Below are 19388 nucleotides of genomic sequence, written 5' to 3' on the forward strand. Positions count from 1 at the left end.
TGTTTAGTATTTTGGCACTTTCAGTCTGTGTTTACTTTCATGCGGTCTTGCCAAATTAGTGTGTGTGTTCATACTAAAATAATCGGAAACATCAAAAATAAAACATCAATATTACCCACTTATGGAGTAGAATTAAAGCAATGTCCTAATCTCTTTTCATGATTTTCAATGTTGGAAGGGCTCTTTAAGGAAGACATAATCGGTCAGTTTTCAGCATGCACACAGACTGCAGAGCTAGTGAAGGGTCAGGAAACATCTTCTGAACTGTATAATAATATGTGTATGAAGAGTATATGAAAAGAACATTCCTCAGGTAAATAAGCATGATGTTTAAGTTTTAAAGATTTTCAACAAAAGTCAAATTACAGACAAGTTTAATTTATCACAGATAGGAGCTATAAAGAAAACCAAAAACTAATGACAAGTTATTACCTTTTCATATCCATATCAAAATCTATTTTACAAAATATCAGTTTATAAAAATCTGCTATATGAGAAGTGATTCTCAAACTTTTTAGTTCTCTAACGATGCTAAGAACGGCCACGTTTGAGAACCGCTGATATAGAAAATGCCAACGGAGTTGAACCACTTACATGGTTGCAGTCTGTAGAAATGTCCGTTTCCTGTAAAAAAAAGAGAGAGGAAGAGAGGAAAGTTTGAAAATAATTAGTACCTGTTTAAAAAAAGATTTCAAAAATCTTTAGGGCACTGACATTTCACAGTTTACAGTTCAAGTGTTCTGCTTTCTTTAAAAAAAAATTTTAATAGCCAAATAATTTTTTGGTCATAAAAATGACATAAATATATATCAAACCTTATTATTCACCGAGCAACTACTAGACTAGGAACCCCTACCTTGTATCTACACTCACTGTCCATTTTATCTGCTCCACTGGCCACACAGGAGCACTTTGTATTTCTACAATTACACACTGTAGTCCACCTGTTTCTCTAAATACTTTCTTATCCCCATTTCACCATGCTCTTCAATGGTCAGGACCTCCACAGTACCACAACAAATCTGGTATTATGAGTGATGGATCATTCTCAAAGCTGGACTGACAGTGACATGTTGGTGGTGCGTTAGTGTGTGTCTTGCTGGTAGTGAGTGTAGAAACAAAGACATGTTCATAACATAATGGTTGATCAGTGTATAGCAGCGTATGACTATACAGAGTTGCTTCTTTAGAAATACTCAGGAGAACGAAAAAGAGTGAGTCATGCCAGCACCGGAGATACCTAACACAACCCGCCTTAACCCTAAATAGAGTAAGAAGAGCTGCCAATATCCAGATGCTATTTGATCTCTGCAACTACGCCCAAATCAGCCATCCAGTTTCACATACCAAAGACCACTATAAACAATGTTTCAAGTGGAGATGGGAGTGTCTTCTACATATCTTGAGTTTTCATGATATGTAAAGTTTTGTATGTTGAGTTTTCTTTCATATGTAAAGCACTGTTAAGGCTATAATGTGCCTTGAAATACCCTCAGTAGCCAACACGGCAACACAACCTATTAGCTTTCTAGCTCTGACCTGTTGTCCTTTTTCCCCACTGAGATGTACACATATGCAGTGAACATTGAGAACACATAGCATCTATAAGATTCAGACATGTTTTCATCACTGCAAGATTCAGTGAAATACACTTCCAGGAAGGTGATTCTTTAAATTGACACTTGACACCTTTAACACTTGTTACAATTTTATACAGTACATTTTATACATATTTTTATTACAGTATATTTTATACAGGATACTTTTAGATTTCTCAGAGTTTAAATATTAGCTGTTAGTGTTGTTGCTGCTGTGCTGTTGTTGTAGTACTGAAAATCAGTATTGAACCCATATCTGTAGAAAATGCTGGAGCAGAAATAGAAAGTGTAAATCTAATCACATTAGTCTTATCAAATCTAGTCGTAATCTATATCGTTAGTTGGGTGGTTCTTCCTGTGGGGTTATAGTGTACCTCACCTACCATTAGGTGCTCATCTTAGATGCTTCATTTAAAACAGGTAATTATAATGCTTAGGGATTTCTAAAAAAAAAATTAGATAGGCGTTGTTGTCGATCAATACTCAATGTTTCAAATGGATCCCATTGACATTTAATAAATAAAGCATTACAGATAATTGGGAAAGATATAATAAGTTTGTAGAAATAATGTCCAATAACATATATGAGGTCGTTAAATTAATTCAGCATTGCATCCACTGTGGGAGGACTAGAGCCTCAGCATCAGGGTGGCACAAGGCTTTCCAGGTAGTACTGCTGCTGCAGCTCCAGGATCTTGGGATTCTAGATTTGATTATCATCTCAGTAAAGAATGTTTTATGTTTTCCCTGGTTCTGCACAGGTTTTTCACCAATAATCATAAGAAGAATTAATATTGGTAGGTCCAATGGCTATGTGAAACTGTCAGGTCAAAGGTGAGTGTGAGAATGAATTGATGAGTGTATGATTCCGTGATGGACCAGCGCCTTATCGGTGGTGTGTTCCTGCCTTGCACTCAATGCTTCTGGGTTGTCTCTGGACTCACTAGTAATTGAAATGAAAGAATGTATGATACACATTTAAAAATACAAAGGGTAAAAAAATTGACCACATACTTTTACTAAATGATTAATTCAGTGTTATTATTATCTTCTTATAATAACTTATTGTCATTCTAATTAATATCATCCATCCTGCAAGTAAATTAATGCAGCAAGACCATCATGGAGAAAGTCCAGTGAGAAACTGAGTAATCAATACTTTGAATGGAAATCAAACACCAGAAAGTAAATATAGCAGACATGCAAATCCCTGTTGAGATGTAATCTTATCCTTTACATTGATGGTCACTCTGCCGTGTCTACAGACAGCTGCAAACACAAATTCAGGTCTTTAGCCAGGGCCATTGCCTAAAATAACTCTCTAGAATGAAAGCAAAAATAACCAAGTATTCATCTTATATCCACTACTAGTCCAATCACACTTGAAAACAGTTTCATAGTCCAAGCTGTTTACATACAAATGTCCTTTAGACACATTCAGCTGTCTCAGAAGAACAGACCAACACGTATATGCCTTTTGCTGGTGCAGGTTTTGCTGCTTCTGGATTAATAATATAATACTTAAAAAAAATGTTCATTCATTCATTATCTGTAACCGCTTATCCAGTTCAGGGTCGCGGTGGGTCCAGAGCCTACCTGGAATCATTGGGCGCAAGGTGGGAATATACCCTGGAGGGGGCGCCAGTCCTTCACAGGGCAACACAGACACTCACACCTACGGACACTTGAGTCGCCAATCCACCTACCAACGTGTGTTTTTGGACTGTGGGAGGAAACCGGAGCACCTGGAGGAAACCCACGCGGACACGGGGAGAACACACCAACTCCTTACAGACAGTCACCCGGAGCGGGAATCGAACCCACAACCCCCAGGTCCCTGGAGCTGTGTGACTGCGACACTACCTGCTGCACCACCGTGCCGCCTATAAAAAAATGTTGATTGTTAAAAAAAAACAAAGGAAGTAAGATGGACCCTGTACTACTTTTTCACCTCTCTGAAAGAAGACAGGAAGTAATTTCCCCTGAGAAAAATAATTACCCTACTCACTAAATTTCTCTGAACCACTGCCATCTGCTACAGTGCACAGCTGCACCTCAAGCAGCCATTTAGAAAAAGCCTGTAGAAAAAAAACCCTCCAAAGTACGGTAATCCTGGGATGATCTGAAGTTGTGCAACAGGGATAAAAATACTAGCACTGTCATTATGCTGCTACGTCTTGTGACTGTTTTATGACTGTACTGTATTACAATGCATCTGTAAATCAATAATCTGACAGGTTTAAAAGTTAGTCTATAATTAATATAATTTATCTTTGATGGATTACATGAATATCTGGATTTTCATTAGGCCCACTGATTCACTGTAAACAGCACACTGCGAAAATAATGAAATTGGTCAGAGGGCATACATTTACAGTTTATGCTTCTCTGATATCACCAATGACCACACATATTGTCCGGTCCTTAGATGCACTCAAATCAGAAACTAACCTCACATTACTTTGACCATCATGCCTGGCAAAACAATGGATTTGTTTTTTCACGCTTCTTTGGATTTTTACCACACACACACACTTCCAAGATGTTCTCATTTCCTCTATTTGACACACAGGGGCTTACAGCATGAGGTAGCATTTTTTCCACATTGATTGGTACGAAGACAGGACCTAGCTATTATATTTCTTTATTATATTCAGCATTGATTAATAAATCCATTTCAAGACTAGTCTACATAATCAGTCACATTGGGGTGGTTTCCCAGACAGGGATTAAGACTAGTCCTGGACTAATCCCCCTTTCAATGGAAAATTACAATTCAAAATGCTCTGCAGTCCAAGACTAGACTTAATTCTGAACACCACTTCAAATTTTGTCTTTTTTTCCACAATGATGCAAACCTCAGGGAAATTTTGAGTCAAGCAATTAAAAGCCTATTACAAACACTAGCAGATTTTAGTAGAGTGTAATGTGAGTGTAATGCACCATCTTTCATTTATGAGATGCTAATTTAAATAGGGATGGGCCTTTCATTAAATGTGATATTCGAATTTTCCAGACATTATTAAAAAAATAATGGAATAGTAAATTTCCAATTTCTAGACTAGCTGTGTACTTGCCTGTGAATGACATGTACGCATAACATACATTTTTCAAAAACTCAAAGAAGGTAGGGGGCAGGCACAAGCCAGGGTCAGCATCTCAAACCACAGACTACTACATATATCATACTAGTAATTATAACCAGTGACTATTCTGTTAAAATGAGTGCAATATCATGTAAATCAACATAGTAATCAATACGCAGTTTTCGTAATCAGCCCTAGATTTAGAAAATGGCAGTCTGTGAAACAAACACTAGTCATCGTTCTAAGTTTTTGGCAGTGTTTTTAAATAAGCCATCTCTTAAAAATAAATCTACAAACTTAGTAATATATTAAATGAAATGTATTCATGATTGATAATGATCACACTGTTGTATATTCTAGAATTATTATTCTTATTTTTGTAATATGAAATAAGAATTATTTTACTCTCAAGCTTCATTCAGAAACATATTATTATGTGACTACATGCACAAGACAAGCCAAGCCTGTTAACCAACTACTAATGGCTTCAGGACCCTGTATGCATAAAAAGTATTTTCACTTTCAAGATTAGTATAGTAATTTCTCATGTAGCCTAGAGGAAGGAAGAAAATGTATATTCTATCTTTAGATTTCCTTTTAGTGGCCTTAAGCAGCATCTACTGCACATCTTTAGCTCATAGTTCTGTATCAGAAGGTACAGAATACATAAAGGGTCTAACCAGGCAAAACAAATTGAACATCACTGAGAAGAGAACCTATTAATCATTTACAGTGATAAGGGTTTACACCTGTTCTTGAGCTGAACAGCAAAGCACAGACGTTTTCAGCATGTTGCAGCATTAATCTTTAAAAGGACTACTTCAGTGAAAGTGAAACAAGGACTCCCTGGTTGTTGTGGTTTCATGGTTTCCAATTTCAGAATGGAGGTATAATGTTTAGATTGATTACGGCCATCTATACAAGCCCACAAACAAAAATATGCATCCTTCAACGACCTCATCTTCAAGCCCTTCACAAAACATAATAGACAATGGCTAAAAAGATGGCAAAAAACTTTACTAATACTCAAATTAAATTAAATTACAAATAATATGAATCATTTATTGGTAACTTAATGAGTAGAACACATGTTCATAACACACACAAGAACCGTGTATTTAATCACTAAACACTTCCTCTAGCACCTCAGTAACAAGAACTGTTTTACCCAAGGATACGACGGTATATTCCCCCACATGTCTATTTAAACGAGATATAACCTGGGGTTATTTTTAATGCCTGTTCAACAGTAGGTAAAAGGCTCAGGTGCTTTTCTTGAAATGCGAGTATGCACTCTGAAAAAAATGTCTGAAATGGTCTATTGGGATGGGATTAAAACTACTGAGATACTCAGGTAATAATTACCATGTGTCCACAGGTAAAACAAATCCCGTCCGAATATGGCTTTATCCTTTCAGTGGTGAATGATAAGCCACATTAAATTGAACCTTCAGTTACATTGGCCTGAACGTCTATACCAGTCAGATGCATTATAAACTGACTTGACATCATAAAGGAAGACATTTCACTACAAGTGCCAGCACTACAGGATCTACAAAAATAAACGTCTAGGAAGAATTCTAAAACTGGAATATATGTAATCTGAATGTTTACTTTCCAGCAGAAATAGCAGCACATTGGTTAGCATCAAAATCAAAACACTTGACAGATTAAACAGCCAGTTTTCACTGATTTCTGACTTTCCAAGACTTTTCAATGACTTTCTACTCTCTTCTTTTTCAATACATAATACTAAATACATAAGCAGCTAAAGTTTATTCAGAATAAATGACTTTCTCTCACCTATCCACCCTAATTAAGCCTGCATATTATCTCATCCAATGTTCCCAATAAACAGTACTTGAATCCTACTTTGATAAATCTGTTTATAGACATAAGATCAGCTTAATAATCTTATCTAATTGAAAGATGCCAATTTTTAAATAAGAAACCCAACTGTAATAAATAGTTTTTATTTTTTAACAAGTCTGATTTAGGACTGCAACTGCTGCTCAAATGCTTCAGCTAGAATTTCAATACATGGAGTATTTCTAAAGCTAATGTATTGAACTGTATTTCACTACATGTATTTTACAACAGCACATAAGTGAAAATGCATAGGGTGTCTGATACACTGATTAACATTACTGTAAACCAACTCTCATTTACACACCCATGGAGATTTATCTAGCAATACATTCATTCATTCATTGTCTGTAATCGTTTATCCAGCTCTGGGTCAAGGTGGGTCCAGAGCTTACCCTGGAAGTGGCATCAGTCCTTCACAGGGCGACACACTCTCACACATCCAAGGACACCTATGGACACTTCTTATTTTTGAGTCGCCAATCCACCTACCAACGTGTATTTTTGTACCATGGGAACTAGCAATACAGCTGGCACAAATAGAAGACACATCCTCTTCCACTGCAGAAAGCTAGGCCATTACAGTATTTCTGAGTCAGTCTTCCTATGGCCTATAAGATTGCAGGGCATCGCAGGTCTTGATGCATCAAACACCACAAAAGCACTAATTACAAACTAAAATCAGACTGACGGAAATAACTGTTAACGGAAATGTTGCATGGATTCATACTGTATTCCCAAATACAACAGGATCGCACATACATACTCAATAGGGAAAGTGCAGCAGTGAAGGCTGAAATCATACACATACACACACAAAATTCTTTTCTGAACCCAAATCTTCCTCATTCCAAACAAATCAACAACAATAAGTTGATTAAGTGTCATGCTATTTCATTCCCATGGACCGCTTATCAGAGTCTCCTCCTCCTGCCAGTATTCAATCAAACACTCCATCAGACCCAGAGTCCCTCAGGATTATTTCCACACATCAGTCACACTTTAGCCCTTTGTTTACTGCAAAAGCCCTCTGCAGCACCCATATAAGCAGCCTGCTCAAAATGCAAATGAAATTGAGTGAGACAAGAGTGAGTAACAGACAAGGTGCAGCTGTGCCCAGGCCACCTTTCCCCTCTAGCTGCAGCATTACCGCCAGAAAGACAAGCCCTGAAGAGTCTATCCTAGAGGAGATGGGAAGGAGAGATTTATAGGCTCCATTTAGCTTTTCAGAAGGCCACAGCTGTTACTGAGCACCAGCAAAGTAATTATGGCAATAATTAAAGCCTTACTCAGTGATATGCTGAAAGAAGCGAACAATAGCAGGGGAATGAAACTTTGCATGCTGCCTCAGGAGAGGTAGGGAGAAATTACAGGCCAACCACATCTTTTGCTATTCATTATAATTGCTTTTACAACCGCACAAAGAATTATTTACCACCAAGACCTAAATAATGCCACTAATTAGTGATGAGACTCAGAACAATGACTACAACATACAGAAAAGAAAAAGACAAAAGCATACAGTGGTGCTTCAACACACTCAATGGCCTATTTTGCTGCATCTTCAGAAAACACACTAACATCAATCTAAAGAATCACCCATGACCTTCCTGTAAGAGCACTGACTCCAGATTCACTTGAAGGTTATCTGAGGACAGAGCATCACAGAGCCTTTTTCCCTAAAGTATATTTTTATGAAATGCATAAGACATATAAGACTAAAAGAGATGCAGCCAAACACAGAGCTGAAAGACAAACAATAGACTTGATGAGAGACACTAAATTGGTCATAAAGCTAATTAGCAGATCTAAAAGTTATTTCTCCCGACAGGTCTCTGTTTGAGAAATCACTCAGGTGTGACTCTATAATTCTCACCTGTTGCTCGCAGTAACCACATTGACAAATTTAATGAGTCTTACAGCATTTGCTGGGAAGTCTATGCACAGAGAAATATTATATATATACATAATCTCTGCCACCAAGAGAAGGTGATCTTTACATACTCTCAACTGTTAAATGATGACTGCACTTTAAAACGAATAATCTATGATTGTAGGGGACTGCGTTGTATTCTCTCTGGTTTGTTTTAATGTGTAACTGTATGTTTAAGGGATAAAAAACAAATTGTTTATACGTGGATGAGGTTTGTCTGTAAGTTTTAATCACTGTTTGAACTACCACAAAAACTCCTGTTGTTTAGTTTTGTAGTACTTATGGTCTGTTTACTTTAATGCAGTTGCACGCTCCCAAATTTGGGGATATTTCCATCATAAGTAATCCAAACAGCAAAAATAAGTCAATATTACCAACATATGGAACATAGGAATATAGTAATATCCTCATCTCTGTTCGTGCTTTTCAATGTTTAGAGTTCTCTGTGTTGTCTAAAAAACTCCAGATGTCTTTTCACTGCCATGAGCAACGAGAGAGAAATCCTAGCAAACATCTGAATATTATAAAGTGTTTTTTATTAAATCATGAACGTCTTTTTTGTTAACAGTTTACAATTTGTTTTTATTTACAATTTCCCAATTCAAACATTTATTTCCACATTAAATGGGTCAGTTTACAGGGCTTATATTGGCGTTATTCGCTTCATATTTGAACAAGGTGTATAAATGCAAATCAAATTTTGGAAAATTAAAAATATTTTTATTTCATTTATTTGGAGGTTTGTGAAGCCCCCTCCAGGGTGTATTCCCGCATTGTGCCCAATGATTCCAGGTAGGCTCTGGACCCACCGCGACCCTGAAATGGATAAGCAGTTACAGATAATGAATGAATGAATGGAGGTTTGTGAAAAGAAAAGTTTTTTCCTATAGCCTAATGCATATTTTTATGTAGAAAGTATCAGAAATCAGGATCAGCCAATAAAATTGCAATCAGTGCACAACACTGCATTTTCTCTCTGTCTAAACATCCATCATCCATCAGTCCCTGTTTCTTTAAATCACAATGAGCTACACACAGCTCAACCCCAAGCAAGAAGTAGTGTCAAGCAAGGCACAAAGAAGCTTTTGTTAGCTTTGCTTGGTTCCCTTCCTTCTCTGCACTATTTTGGATCTGTTCTTTCATTCCTCAGATCTTATTTGCACCTTTTTCACTCATTTCTAAACCCTTGCTGTGCCTGCTGTGCACTGTCACAATCACTGCCAGTGAGTGGATATACTCGGATGGGCAGGTAGTATCATTCCAGAACCTCCACACTTGACATCAGAAGTGGAAAAATATCAGAAAAAATGACTAAAAAGAAAAAGATTAAAAATAATTTCTTTATAATATGTCCCCTTATATTTCAGGTAATCATTCAGGTCAATATTTTTCAAATTTATATTTCAGCAACTGTTTCAAATTTGATGGACAGCAATGTTTAGACATAAATGAATAACAGTGGTAGTTTCTGAGCCAAAAGATTACAGACTTGCTCATATAATTCTCCCAAAGTTTGCATAAGGACATCAAAGATTCTGGGTTCTCATGCATCCACATACCATGCAACCATGAAACTCTGCTTAGAATATTTAAAAAATAAAAAGAGCGGGAGTCATTCAAAGCTGAAGAACAAGCCCTTGTTTCAACTCTAATGAGCAGCTTCTGCCACTGAATTACTGAGATAGCATGAGTGAAAGGGTCAGATAGTGTCCCACTGGTGGGACAGACGGGTTAAAAAGAAACCCAAGGATTGTTTAACTTGTGACCATAATGAGAGTGGTGCTGGACACGAGCTCTCTCACTGCATACCTCGTCAGTCACTTTCTCAGAAAAAGGCAAAAAGTGCTGTTTAAGTCTCTTACAGCAAATGAACGTTGCCCTTATCCACATGAAAACTTTTGTGACAGTATAGACATACAGAAATAAAAAGAATAAAACAAAGAGGCTGAGAAACAGAGAGAGAGAGAGAGAGAGAGAGAGAGAGAGAGAGAGAGAGAGAGAGAAAGAGAGACAGAGAGAGAGAGAGACAGAGAAACAAATAATGGGGGCATTTTCAGCTCACACATTCCACTCATTTCAATCCATGGCCACATTCATAGGCCACAGTTAAACTTAACCAAAGCTAAATGAATAGGGCCATGATCCTGCATAGTGGGATCTAGCAAACAAAACAGATAAGAAAAAATAAACCAAAGATCAAGATATGAGGCAGTAGAAACGTCTTCAAATCTTTAGCATAATTCAGAGATTTCTGCAGATATTTGAGTTTTTAACCGTTTGTTAAAGTTCAACTCTAGCATTAAAGGGGAATTTTTAACAATTTTACACAATTACAAAACAATTCTTGTCCATACAGAGCATAATCACAAGTTTTAAACCATCTAATTACACTGGAAATGATCTTGCAAATGAAACTAAATAAAATAATCATAAATATGATGCTTGTTGCTCTATACACTTATTACAGTTATGACATTTTCAACATTTGGACCAACTACTTCTCAGTTCACTGCCAACCCAAGTTATCTAAATTGTGCTGGAATGCATAAACTGTGCACAGAGAGAACACACAACATAAGTAATCAGAGCATTACTTTCACACTGAAAAAGTGTCATTCTGAAATAATCAAAACTAATCTACTAATCTACTAAAAATCACCTAAAAGATCAGTGTTCTTTGCGGGCGACAGGAACATTAACCCAGACTTTGCACTCGCTGTCAGTTGGCCTCTCTGACAGCATTTGTGTTTGCATTTGTTCAAATGTGTGTGAGACAGACTGTGTAGATATTTGCATATGCAGCCAAGGAGCTTCTTGAACTCAATCAGGACCTTGGTTTCATGTCTCATCCAAAGGATATTGTTTGGTACAGCATATAAATAATTACAAGTTCAACTAACATAAAGCTGGAACATAAAACTAAAAAACAACCACTAAACTATGAAGCTATGTTAATGATTAAAGATAGAAGTGGGTGATATGAAAAGAATTATATCATAATTCTTATAGATGCAACATTTCATTTGGTATGTTTGAGGAATTGGATAAATATCTGGCAAAAATATAATAATAATAATAATAATAATAATAATATGACATTCTTTAAAGAGCTTTTCCATAACCCAATGATGCTGTTTACAATGGGATGAACATGGAACGTGATGGGATGTAAACACAACCATATCAGATAATCAAACAAAATTAAAGGAACACATAACAAGAACAAGAAAACAAGAACAGGACTAATAACATGGGTCAGCCTGTTACAGGCTTTAGGAAACAGATAGGTTAAAAAGAACAGAAAATGGATGCATTTTAAGGTTGGATTTGAATAGAAACAGAGAATTTGACTGTTGAATTTCTACAGGGATGAAGTTCCAGAGGCGTGGCGCAAGTCTGAAACAGGCTCTGGCTCCAAGACTGCACAGGTTGGAAGGGGGAGTGGTGCATAAATCAGCTGAAGACGATCTGAGAGTGTGCTTAGGTGTGTAAGTGTGAAGGAGGTCAGATAAATCAAAAGGAGCTAGATGACTGTGTGCTTTGAAAGTGCGAAGGAGAATTTTTAATTGAATATAATATTAAACTTGAACCAGTGGAGGTTTTGGAGAACTGTGATGTGGTGGTGGGATCAGGTGTGGGTGAGGAGACTAGCAGCAGAGTACTGGACCATATGAAGTTTATTTATTAGTGAGGCGCTAACGCCAAGAACAAGTTAGTTACAATAATTCAGAGGACTGGAGATGAATGCATGGATGAGACTTTCAGCAGTGGATTGGGAAAGAGATGGGTGGATTTTTGCAAAGTTGCAAAGGTGAAAGAAGGAGTTTTTATAATGAAACTAACATGGGAATCAAATCTGAGAGTAGAGTCAAGGATGACACCAAGATTTCAGACCACAGTGTAGGGGGACAACAACGTCATCAACTGAGAGCGTGAGAGAACCGATTCTGAGCCAATGAGAATTTTGAGAGTTTAAACTTTGAGAGTTTAAAATTGGAAAGGGGTGGGATATTGAAAGAATTGGTCTGGAGATAATTCTCTGTGTCACCAGCACAACAAAGAAAATCAAGATTAAAATATGTAAATGCACAAAATGTATGGAGGACAACATTGTAACAGGTTGTGTGGTAGACTACTTCCCTGAGGGGATTTCTCTGAGGATTATAATTGATTTCTAACTGAAGGAATATTCAAAGAAAATCTGATCAGAACTTAGTGATAGAAATGTCATCTTATCTGGTGAATAGGATTTTGAGTTAAATTTACTAAACATAATTGTTCAAGTTTCAAATAAAAAAAAGAATTATACACAGAACAAGATAAGGCCCACTCTCTTTCTACCTGCAAAGCCAACATTTCAGTTATCATCTATAGGTGAACGTTTAAATCATACTCCTAACCACTAAGGTTGCTGTGGCCGTTTATGATCTGATGAGGTTCAGCCCAGCCCATGAGAACCCAAAACACCCACTACATTACTAGCTCTTCACAGCGCTCATCAGTTAGGCACCACCTCTCAATGTTGTTTTGTTGAATTAAGTCTACAAAACCCCTGGAATGCTCAACTGTGAGGTCTAAATATAAAGGACACCAAACAGAAAAAAACAAAATCAAAAGCTAAAGTGGGGCACTTGTATTTCCAAACATGACTCCTTTTACTTGTTCACTCACTCTGTGCCTTACCAGTTCACTCAATTTATACCAAAACATATCACTCGAAATCATCTATAGCTCTCTCTGTTCACTAATGTTTTCATGAATCCAGTCCAGAATATTTTTGAAGCCATTGTGTGTGACATAAAGATGTCTTACATGGTCTGAAAAATTCCCACTAAATCAAATCTGAAAGCGATGACATTTGAATGTTTTCAAGCTTCACAAAAAACTTGTAGCAGCATAAGATCACTACGTTTTAGCCCACTTTATTTTCTCTTGTGAAATGTCTATGAAATCTTACTTTTTAAAAAATATTCTACTTGTTCATGACGTATAAACTATCAAGACTCTGTACAATTATTCTGGATATTTCATTAAAGTGTTTTAATGAGGACTAAATATACCCTCTCTCTAACAGAACACACCAATGGTCAGTGCTCTCTGAGTATAACAATACCCAAGATATGGGATGCATTTTAATTGTGTTGAAAACCAGATTTATCACAGGGACAGTACTCTAGCTTTGTGTTTAACATTTCTGCTGAAATAACACAGTTTACTCTTTCCAAGCACATTCCAAGAATATTTAATATTCAACAAATAATGCGTATTATTGATTCAAACGCAGAATGTTTCTTTAGAGCTTTGGTTAACTAGTTTTCACTTTGAAAAATCTATTTATCAACTGACCAAGGGCTCAATAACCTTATGTCAGGAAGTTTAAATATCGTTTCTCTTTACTATAAAAACACTTGCGTCATTGTGACACAAATGACATCTTATCTTAGCCACTGAATCATCCTTAAAACTGGCACACTGACCCAGCAGATATAACTGCTCTGTGAGGCGAAGCTTGACTCTAACACCATACACATATCTGTGCAAAAGAGTACTGTTTTCTGTAGAGGATGCCAACTCATTTTCACTTGGAAAATAAAAAAAGCAAATAATTTGCGCAAGGATGTCCAAACTTCTGCATGCGGCTGTGTTAGTTGCCACAGCATCATTCACTCACCTCCTTGGTGTCCTGCAAACACTCGAGCAGAGCCAGGTTGTTGTTCCAGGTGTGTTTGGGGCAGTGTGCGTTCAGGTCCTGGCGACAGGCCTCCTCATCAGCGAGTCTCCAGCCGCCTGGTCTGCGGGGCTGAGACACCGACCAGGCGGCGCCGGCTCCGGCGTTCCCCGCGCTCGGAGCTCCGCCCCCGGCTTTCAGTTGCCGGTTAATGTCGATAAGCGGAGGATGGAGGTTGCCGTTGGCCTGCGGTCTAAGCCCTAGTGTGAGAAGCACGGAGGATAACAAGACCGTCAGCAGCAACATTAACAGTTCAGCACGTCCGCACGGCGCCATCTTCGGCTTTGGCTACGGCTAATCTCGACACCGTTCGGCTCGGCCGCCTGCGCCTGCTTTCTCCCCGAATAAGAACAAAAATACACACACACACAAAGCGACTGCGCGGGCTGACAGGGGGCGGACTGCACCGCACTACACACTGCTGCTTTTAACTCAACCCGTTAGTTTTCACATCAACCCAGTTTTCTTATGAAGAGCATAGAGTATATGTTTCAGGACTTGAAAAGACGTGAAACATGAATGTTACACTAGATGCACTGATATTATATGGGGACGGTGTACTTTTTTGTTGTTCTTACACCACCCCAGGCAGAAAAAAGGAAATTATCAATAATGTTTAAGCTAAAATTTTGCACTCAGAGAACTTTCTAAATAGCATATTTTAAAAGTTTTTATATACCACCCCTGTCCAACCCCCGCCATTGGCAATATGTTGTAGAATGCCCAGTAATCTCCACAAATTATCACACCACATCAAAGATCAGGATATATATTACCTTCATAACACACAAATGCACAAAGCAACCACTGGGGATACCACAGTAATCACCAGAAATGCATTATACTCAACAACACTGTTCAATTCTATCAGCAACAGAACCCATAGCTATTTAGCAATAGCATGCTAAACGGACAGCAGTTGGGGTAAGGTGCCTCAAGAGTTTCTCAACAATGGACAGAAAGGAGGAGGACAATGCTTTTACTTCATTTCCCCTGCCCCAGTCGAACCACTGACCTTCCTGTCCTCTCTGACTTTTATGGCATGTAGTATAATAAATGTCAAGAAAACTTAGAATAATATGAAACACTGACACAAAATATTTTTTTAAAACAATGCCTAGCAATTACTCAAAAGTTAGGGATGTTAATTAAATTAATAAATGTAATGAAGAATATAAATAGTAATTGAAAAATGAATAATAAATAGTAATTAAAATATACAAAAAATAAAATGTTATATTCTTCCTTTTTTCCCTAAAAGTGCTTTATTAATTTCCATATGGATATTGATTATTTACATTTAACTCAACTGTGATAGTGAACACACAAACACACTAGTGAGCAATTCCTTTAGTCATACTCACTAGGGGCAGTGAGCACACATACTTGACACATTTGAAATCTATGCATTCTACTGCACATTTAAACAATAGGTTTATTTATCATATTCGATGTCTGTGTTTTTCCTGCCACATTTGCTCTTTGAATTTTTGACTTGTCACATGATCCTGAAAGTCCTTAAAAGACATTTTATTATCTTATGGATATGGATTGGGTGTGCAGAAAAAGCTTTTCAAGATAAAGAGATAAAACATAATAAACTCTGTCATTTCAAGTTTTCAATGGTTCAGTTTATTGTTTATTATGCTCATAATATTTGACAGCAGGTTTAAAATATGCTACTACTATTGCATTGGGACAGTTTCAACTTATCAATCCTAATACATATTATGATGCTTACTGTATATCATATAACTGCTTTTTTCCTTTTACCATATTGTCTGCCTATGGCAATATGCACAATATAAAGTACAATACAGCCAAAACAGCCTTAATTGTGGATTGTGTATAACTAATGGGAAGCACAGCTCAAGCAAGATGATCAATGAAAAGTCTATTTGCATAAGTATATATTTTTGTTAATGGTTATTACAAGTTGTTGTGATGTAAATAGAGCACTTCCGTTACAAAGGCAACTTTGTAAAACCTCATGTACTATTCATAAAATGAGAGACATTAGAAATTGAGAATTCTCCAGAGATTAATGAACATTAGCGTTAAAGAAATGTACTCATGTGTACACATTAATCTTCATAAACCCTTCAATGAAAACAGAAAAAAATAAGTATAATGAATAAGGATAATGTGGTCTGACTTATATTGCAGAAGGAATAATAATACTTCAATTTCTGCAAGGAGTTTTTATTGAGGATGAAAAAACATCAAAGCATGTGCAGTAATCTGTGCTGCAGTAATTGGATTCTGTATCAGCCTGGCTTTAGTTTTGGCTTTGGCATGCCTGTTGGTTTGTGGGTCAAACACTAATTGGTTGGAGATTTCAGAAGTTGTGCAGAAGTTATACATTCCTTTCATTTTCACAATATTCCAAATCTGTCTGATGAAAATATCTGGTTATGATGTACACTTGTTATATAACAAAAAGAAGCATGTTAAGCAAAGAATACATTCATCCGTTCATTTTCTGTAGTTCTTCATCCTGTTTAGCGCCATGGTGAGTCCGGAGGCTTATCGTCAGTTGGTTGTGTGGCGGTAAGACACTTGGGGAAAATGCAGAGAGCTTCATAAGAAATGAACATATTCTGGGGGACATGTTGGTGCTATCTTATGGTCAGAGCTGGAATGGACGATGGGCAAGTCAGGACATCATGCTCAGACATTCTTTCCTCACGATTAGGACAGATTGGACGGGCAAATGTTCTGCTCAGCAAAGAAGCATACAAATATTTTGGTGTGCCAGTTGTCCATGAGTCCCTAGATCACGTGACTGAAATAAATCAAATTATTAAGTGTGTGAACTAAGTAAGCACAATGGTAGAGCTGAAAGTATCAGTCTAATATGGTCAAATTTTCCGTATTGTGTAGATACACCTGACTGTGGCATTCTGGACCAACTGAAGTTCATCCAGATTTATTGGAACATTTAAAAAGCAGGGCATTGCATCAACCAAACTAAGAAGTGCTAAATGCATGAACAAATTTTTCTGCATTTGGCACTGAAAATGCCTATATATATAAGGAGTATTATTTATGTTTGTCAAAGGAGGACCAGAGTCAAGGGTAACATTTATGTTTTTCGCAGATGTCCCTGATTTTTTTTCTTTTATTCAAAATTATTCAACTTCAAGAACAAGAAACTTATTTTCTGTGTTGAGTAGAATGAAGTTACTTCCTGAAGTTACATCCAGTCTTTTAAATCTTTAACAAAGTCCTCCTTCTTAGCAAATTGAAATTTATCTTCTGGTTTAGCCAATATATATAATAGTGTGTAATCCACATAATGGAAAATATGTAATGCCCTCTTATGGATAACATTCCCTAGTTGTAACAAATATAATGTGAATAGAAGAAGGTCTAAAATAAAACCTTGTGTTATTCCATGTTTTTAATGACTGTCTACGGACTTACAGACATATAATGTATGCCAGTCTCTTTATTATTTGCAATTTTACATATTTATAATCTTCAAAGACATTGTTTATTTTTAAATGATTTTGTGCTACACATTTCTGTTGATGGGGTCAGGTCATCCAGTCTGAAATGTTCTTGAAAACTGACCAAAAACAAGTTATATTGCCACCTATTGGTATATGTTCATAAATCTATGAAAAATATCAAAATACTGGATCATGAATCTTCAATAACTTGAGTTTTTTAATGAGAGAAAAACAATTTTCACAATTGTTATTTGCCTATTAACATCTGTATTGGGAAAACTGCATTAAAATGTAGTTTATACAGAAGCGTATTACATCTAACATGAAGTAAATGGAGCCAGGATTTCAAACTGCCATGTTATAACTATTATGAAATTTTTTAAATTTGGTCTCAGTAGGTGGAAGATCTTTTAGTGTTTCGGCCCCAAAATGGTGGAGTACCTTGCTGCAGTCTGTCTTTGTCCCTCACTTTCCTCTTTTAAATCTGAACTTTTCTCTTAACATGTTCATTCTTTCTTACCATGAATCATCTTAATCATCTTATGGTTATCTTTATTATTATTATTTTAAATTCTATGGAAAGTGTCCTTGAGTTTGAGAAAAGCGCTATATAAATTAAATGTAATAATAATAATATTATTATTATATAAATACAACTTGATTATTGGATTGATTGAGGTGCTGAAAAATGTTCAGTGTTGACCTGCCGTCTGCTTTCCAGTATACATATTATTATGGCTGTTTTGCTAACTATATCTATGCAAAGCACCACACTATATACCATGATACACTAAAACAGATGTCAATTACGGAAGCTGTAAAACATACCACTAAAGTTCTATCAGAACTTTTTTGCCCAGATGCACCCTGTTCTTTAATACTCAGGACCCCCACAGGACCATCATAAAGCAGGTATGTTTTGGGTGGTGGATCCTTCTTTAAGGCTGCAGTGACACTGACTTTTTGGTGTATGTTGTTCTGGTATGAGTGCATCAGACAGAGCAGTGTCCACTGTATCCACTCATGGCCCACTCTGTTAGACGCATCTACATAATCTACCACCTTGTAGAGGTAAAGTTAGAAACAGTATCATCTGTTGCTGCAGTTTGTGTTGGTTGTCCTCAGTGGTCAATTGACACCTCACACAGGATGCTGTTCAATGGATACTTTTAGTTGGTGGACTACTCTCAGTCCAGCAGTGACAGTGAAGGTTTTTAACAACTCCAGCAGCACAGCTGTGTTTGATCCACTCATACCACCCCAACACACAACACCATAACCACCATACAGTGTCACTGCAGCTCTAAGAAAGATCCACCACCCAAATCATACCTGCTCTGTGGTAGTCCTGTTGGGGTCCTAACCATTGAAGAACAGGGTGAAAGAAAGAGCATCAAATGGACAACACTCTGTAATTGTAGAAATAAACAATGCTACTATATGTTCAGCAGAGTTGAGAGAAAGGACCCAAGCAGGTGGTCATTAATGTTATGATTGATTGGTGTATGTCACTGTAGAATCAAGAGATTTAATCTGATGTACAACACTCAAAAGTGTGATAAATTTGAAGAGTATTCCTTATTTTACTATTTTCCACACATTATAATAGCACTTAAGTCATTTAATCTATGAAATCACACCTATGGAATAATGCAGAGTGAAACATAACTGTGTTTACACTTAGACCTGTAGTGTACAATTTTCATGTATGAGGTGAATAGT

General features: G+C 36.9%; 1 protein-coding gene across 1 annotated transcript in view; it reads right to left on the reverse strand.

Moving 5' to 3' along the window:
* The window catches only part of glg1b (golgi glycoprotein 1b), a 37832-nt gene extending 23283 nt beyond the window's left edge, over positions 1-14549 (reverse strand). The window contains exons 1-2 of the mRNA XM_066685650.1: positions 14155-14549; positions 595-624 (exon numbers count right to left, since the gene is read on the reverse strand). Coding sequence (XP_066541747.1) covers positions 595-624; positions 14155-14487 — 363 coding nt within the window. The 5' untranslated portion in view covers positions 14488-14549. The remainder of the gene's footprint in view (positions 1-594; positions 625-14154) is intronic.
* Positions 14550-19388: the final 4839 nt, after the last annotated feature.

This window comes from Hoplias malabaricus, chromosome 11 (genome assembly GCF_029633855.1).
Source record: "Hoplias malabaricus isolate fHopMal1 chromosome 11, fHopMal1.hap1, whole genome shotgun sequence".
Lineage (NCBI taxonomy): Eukaryota > Metazoa > Chordata > Actinopteri > Characiformes > Erythrinidae > Hoplias > Hoplias malabaricus.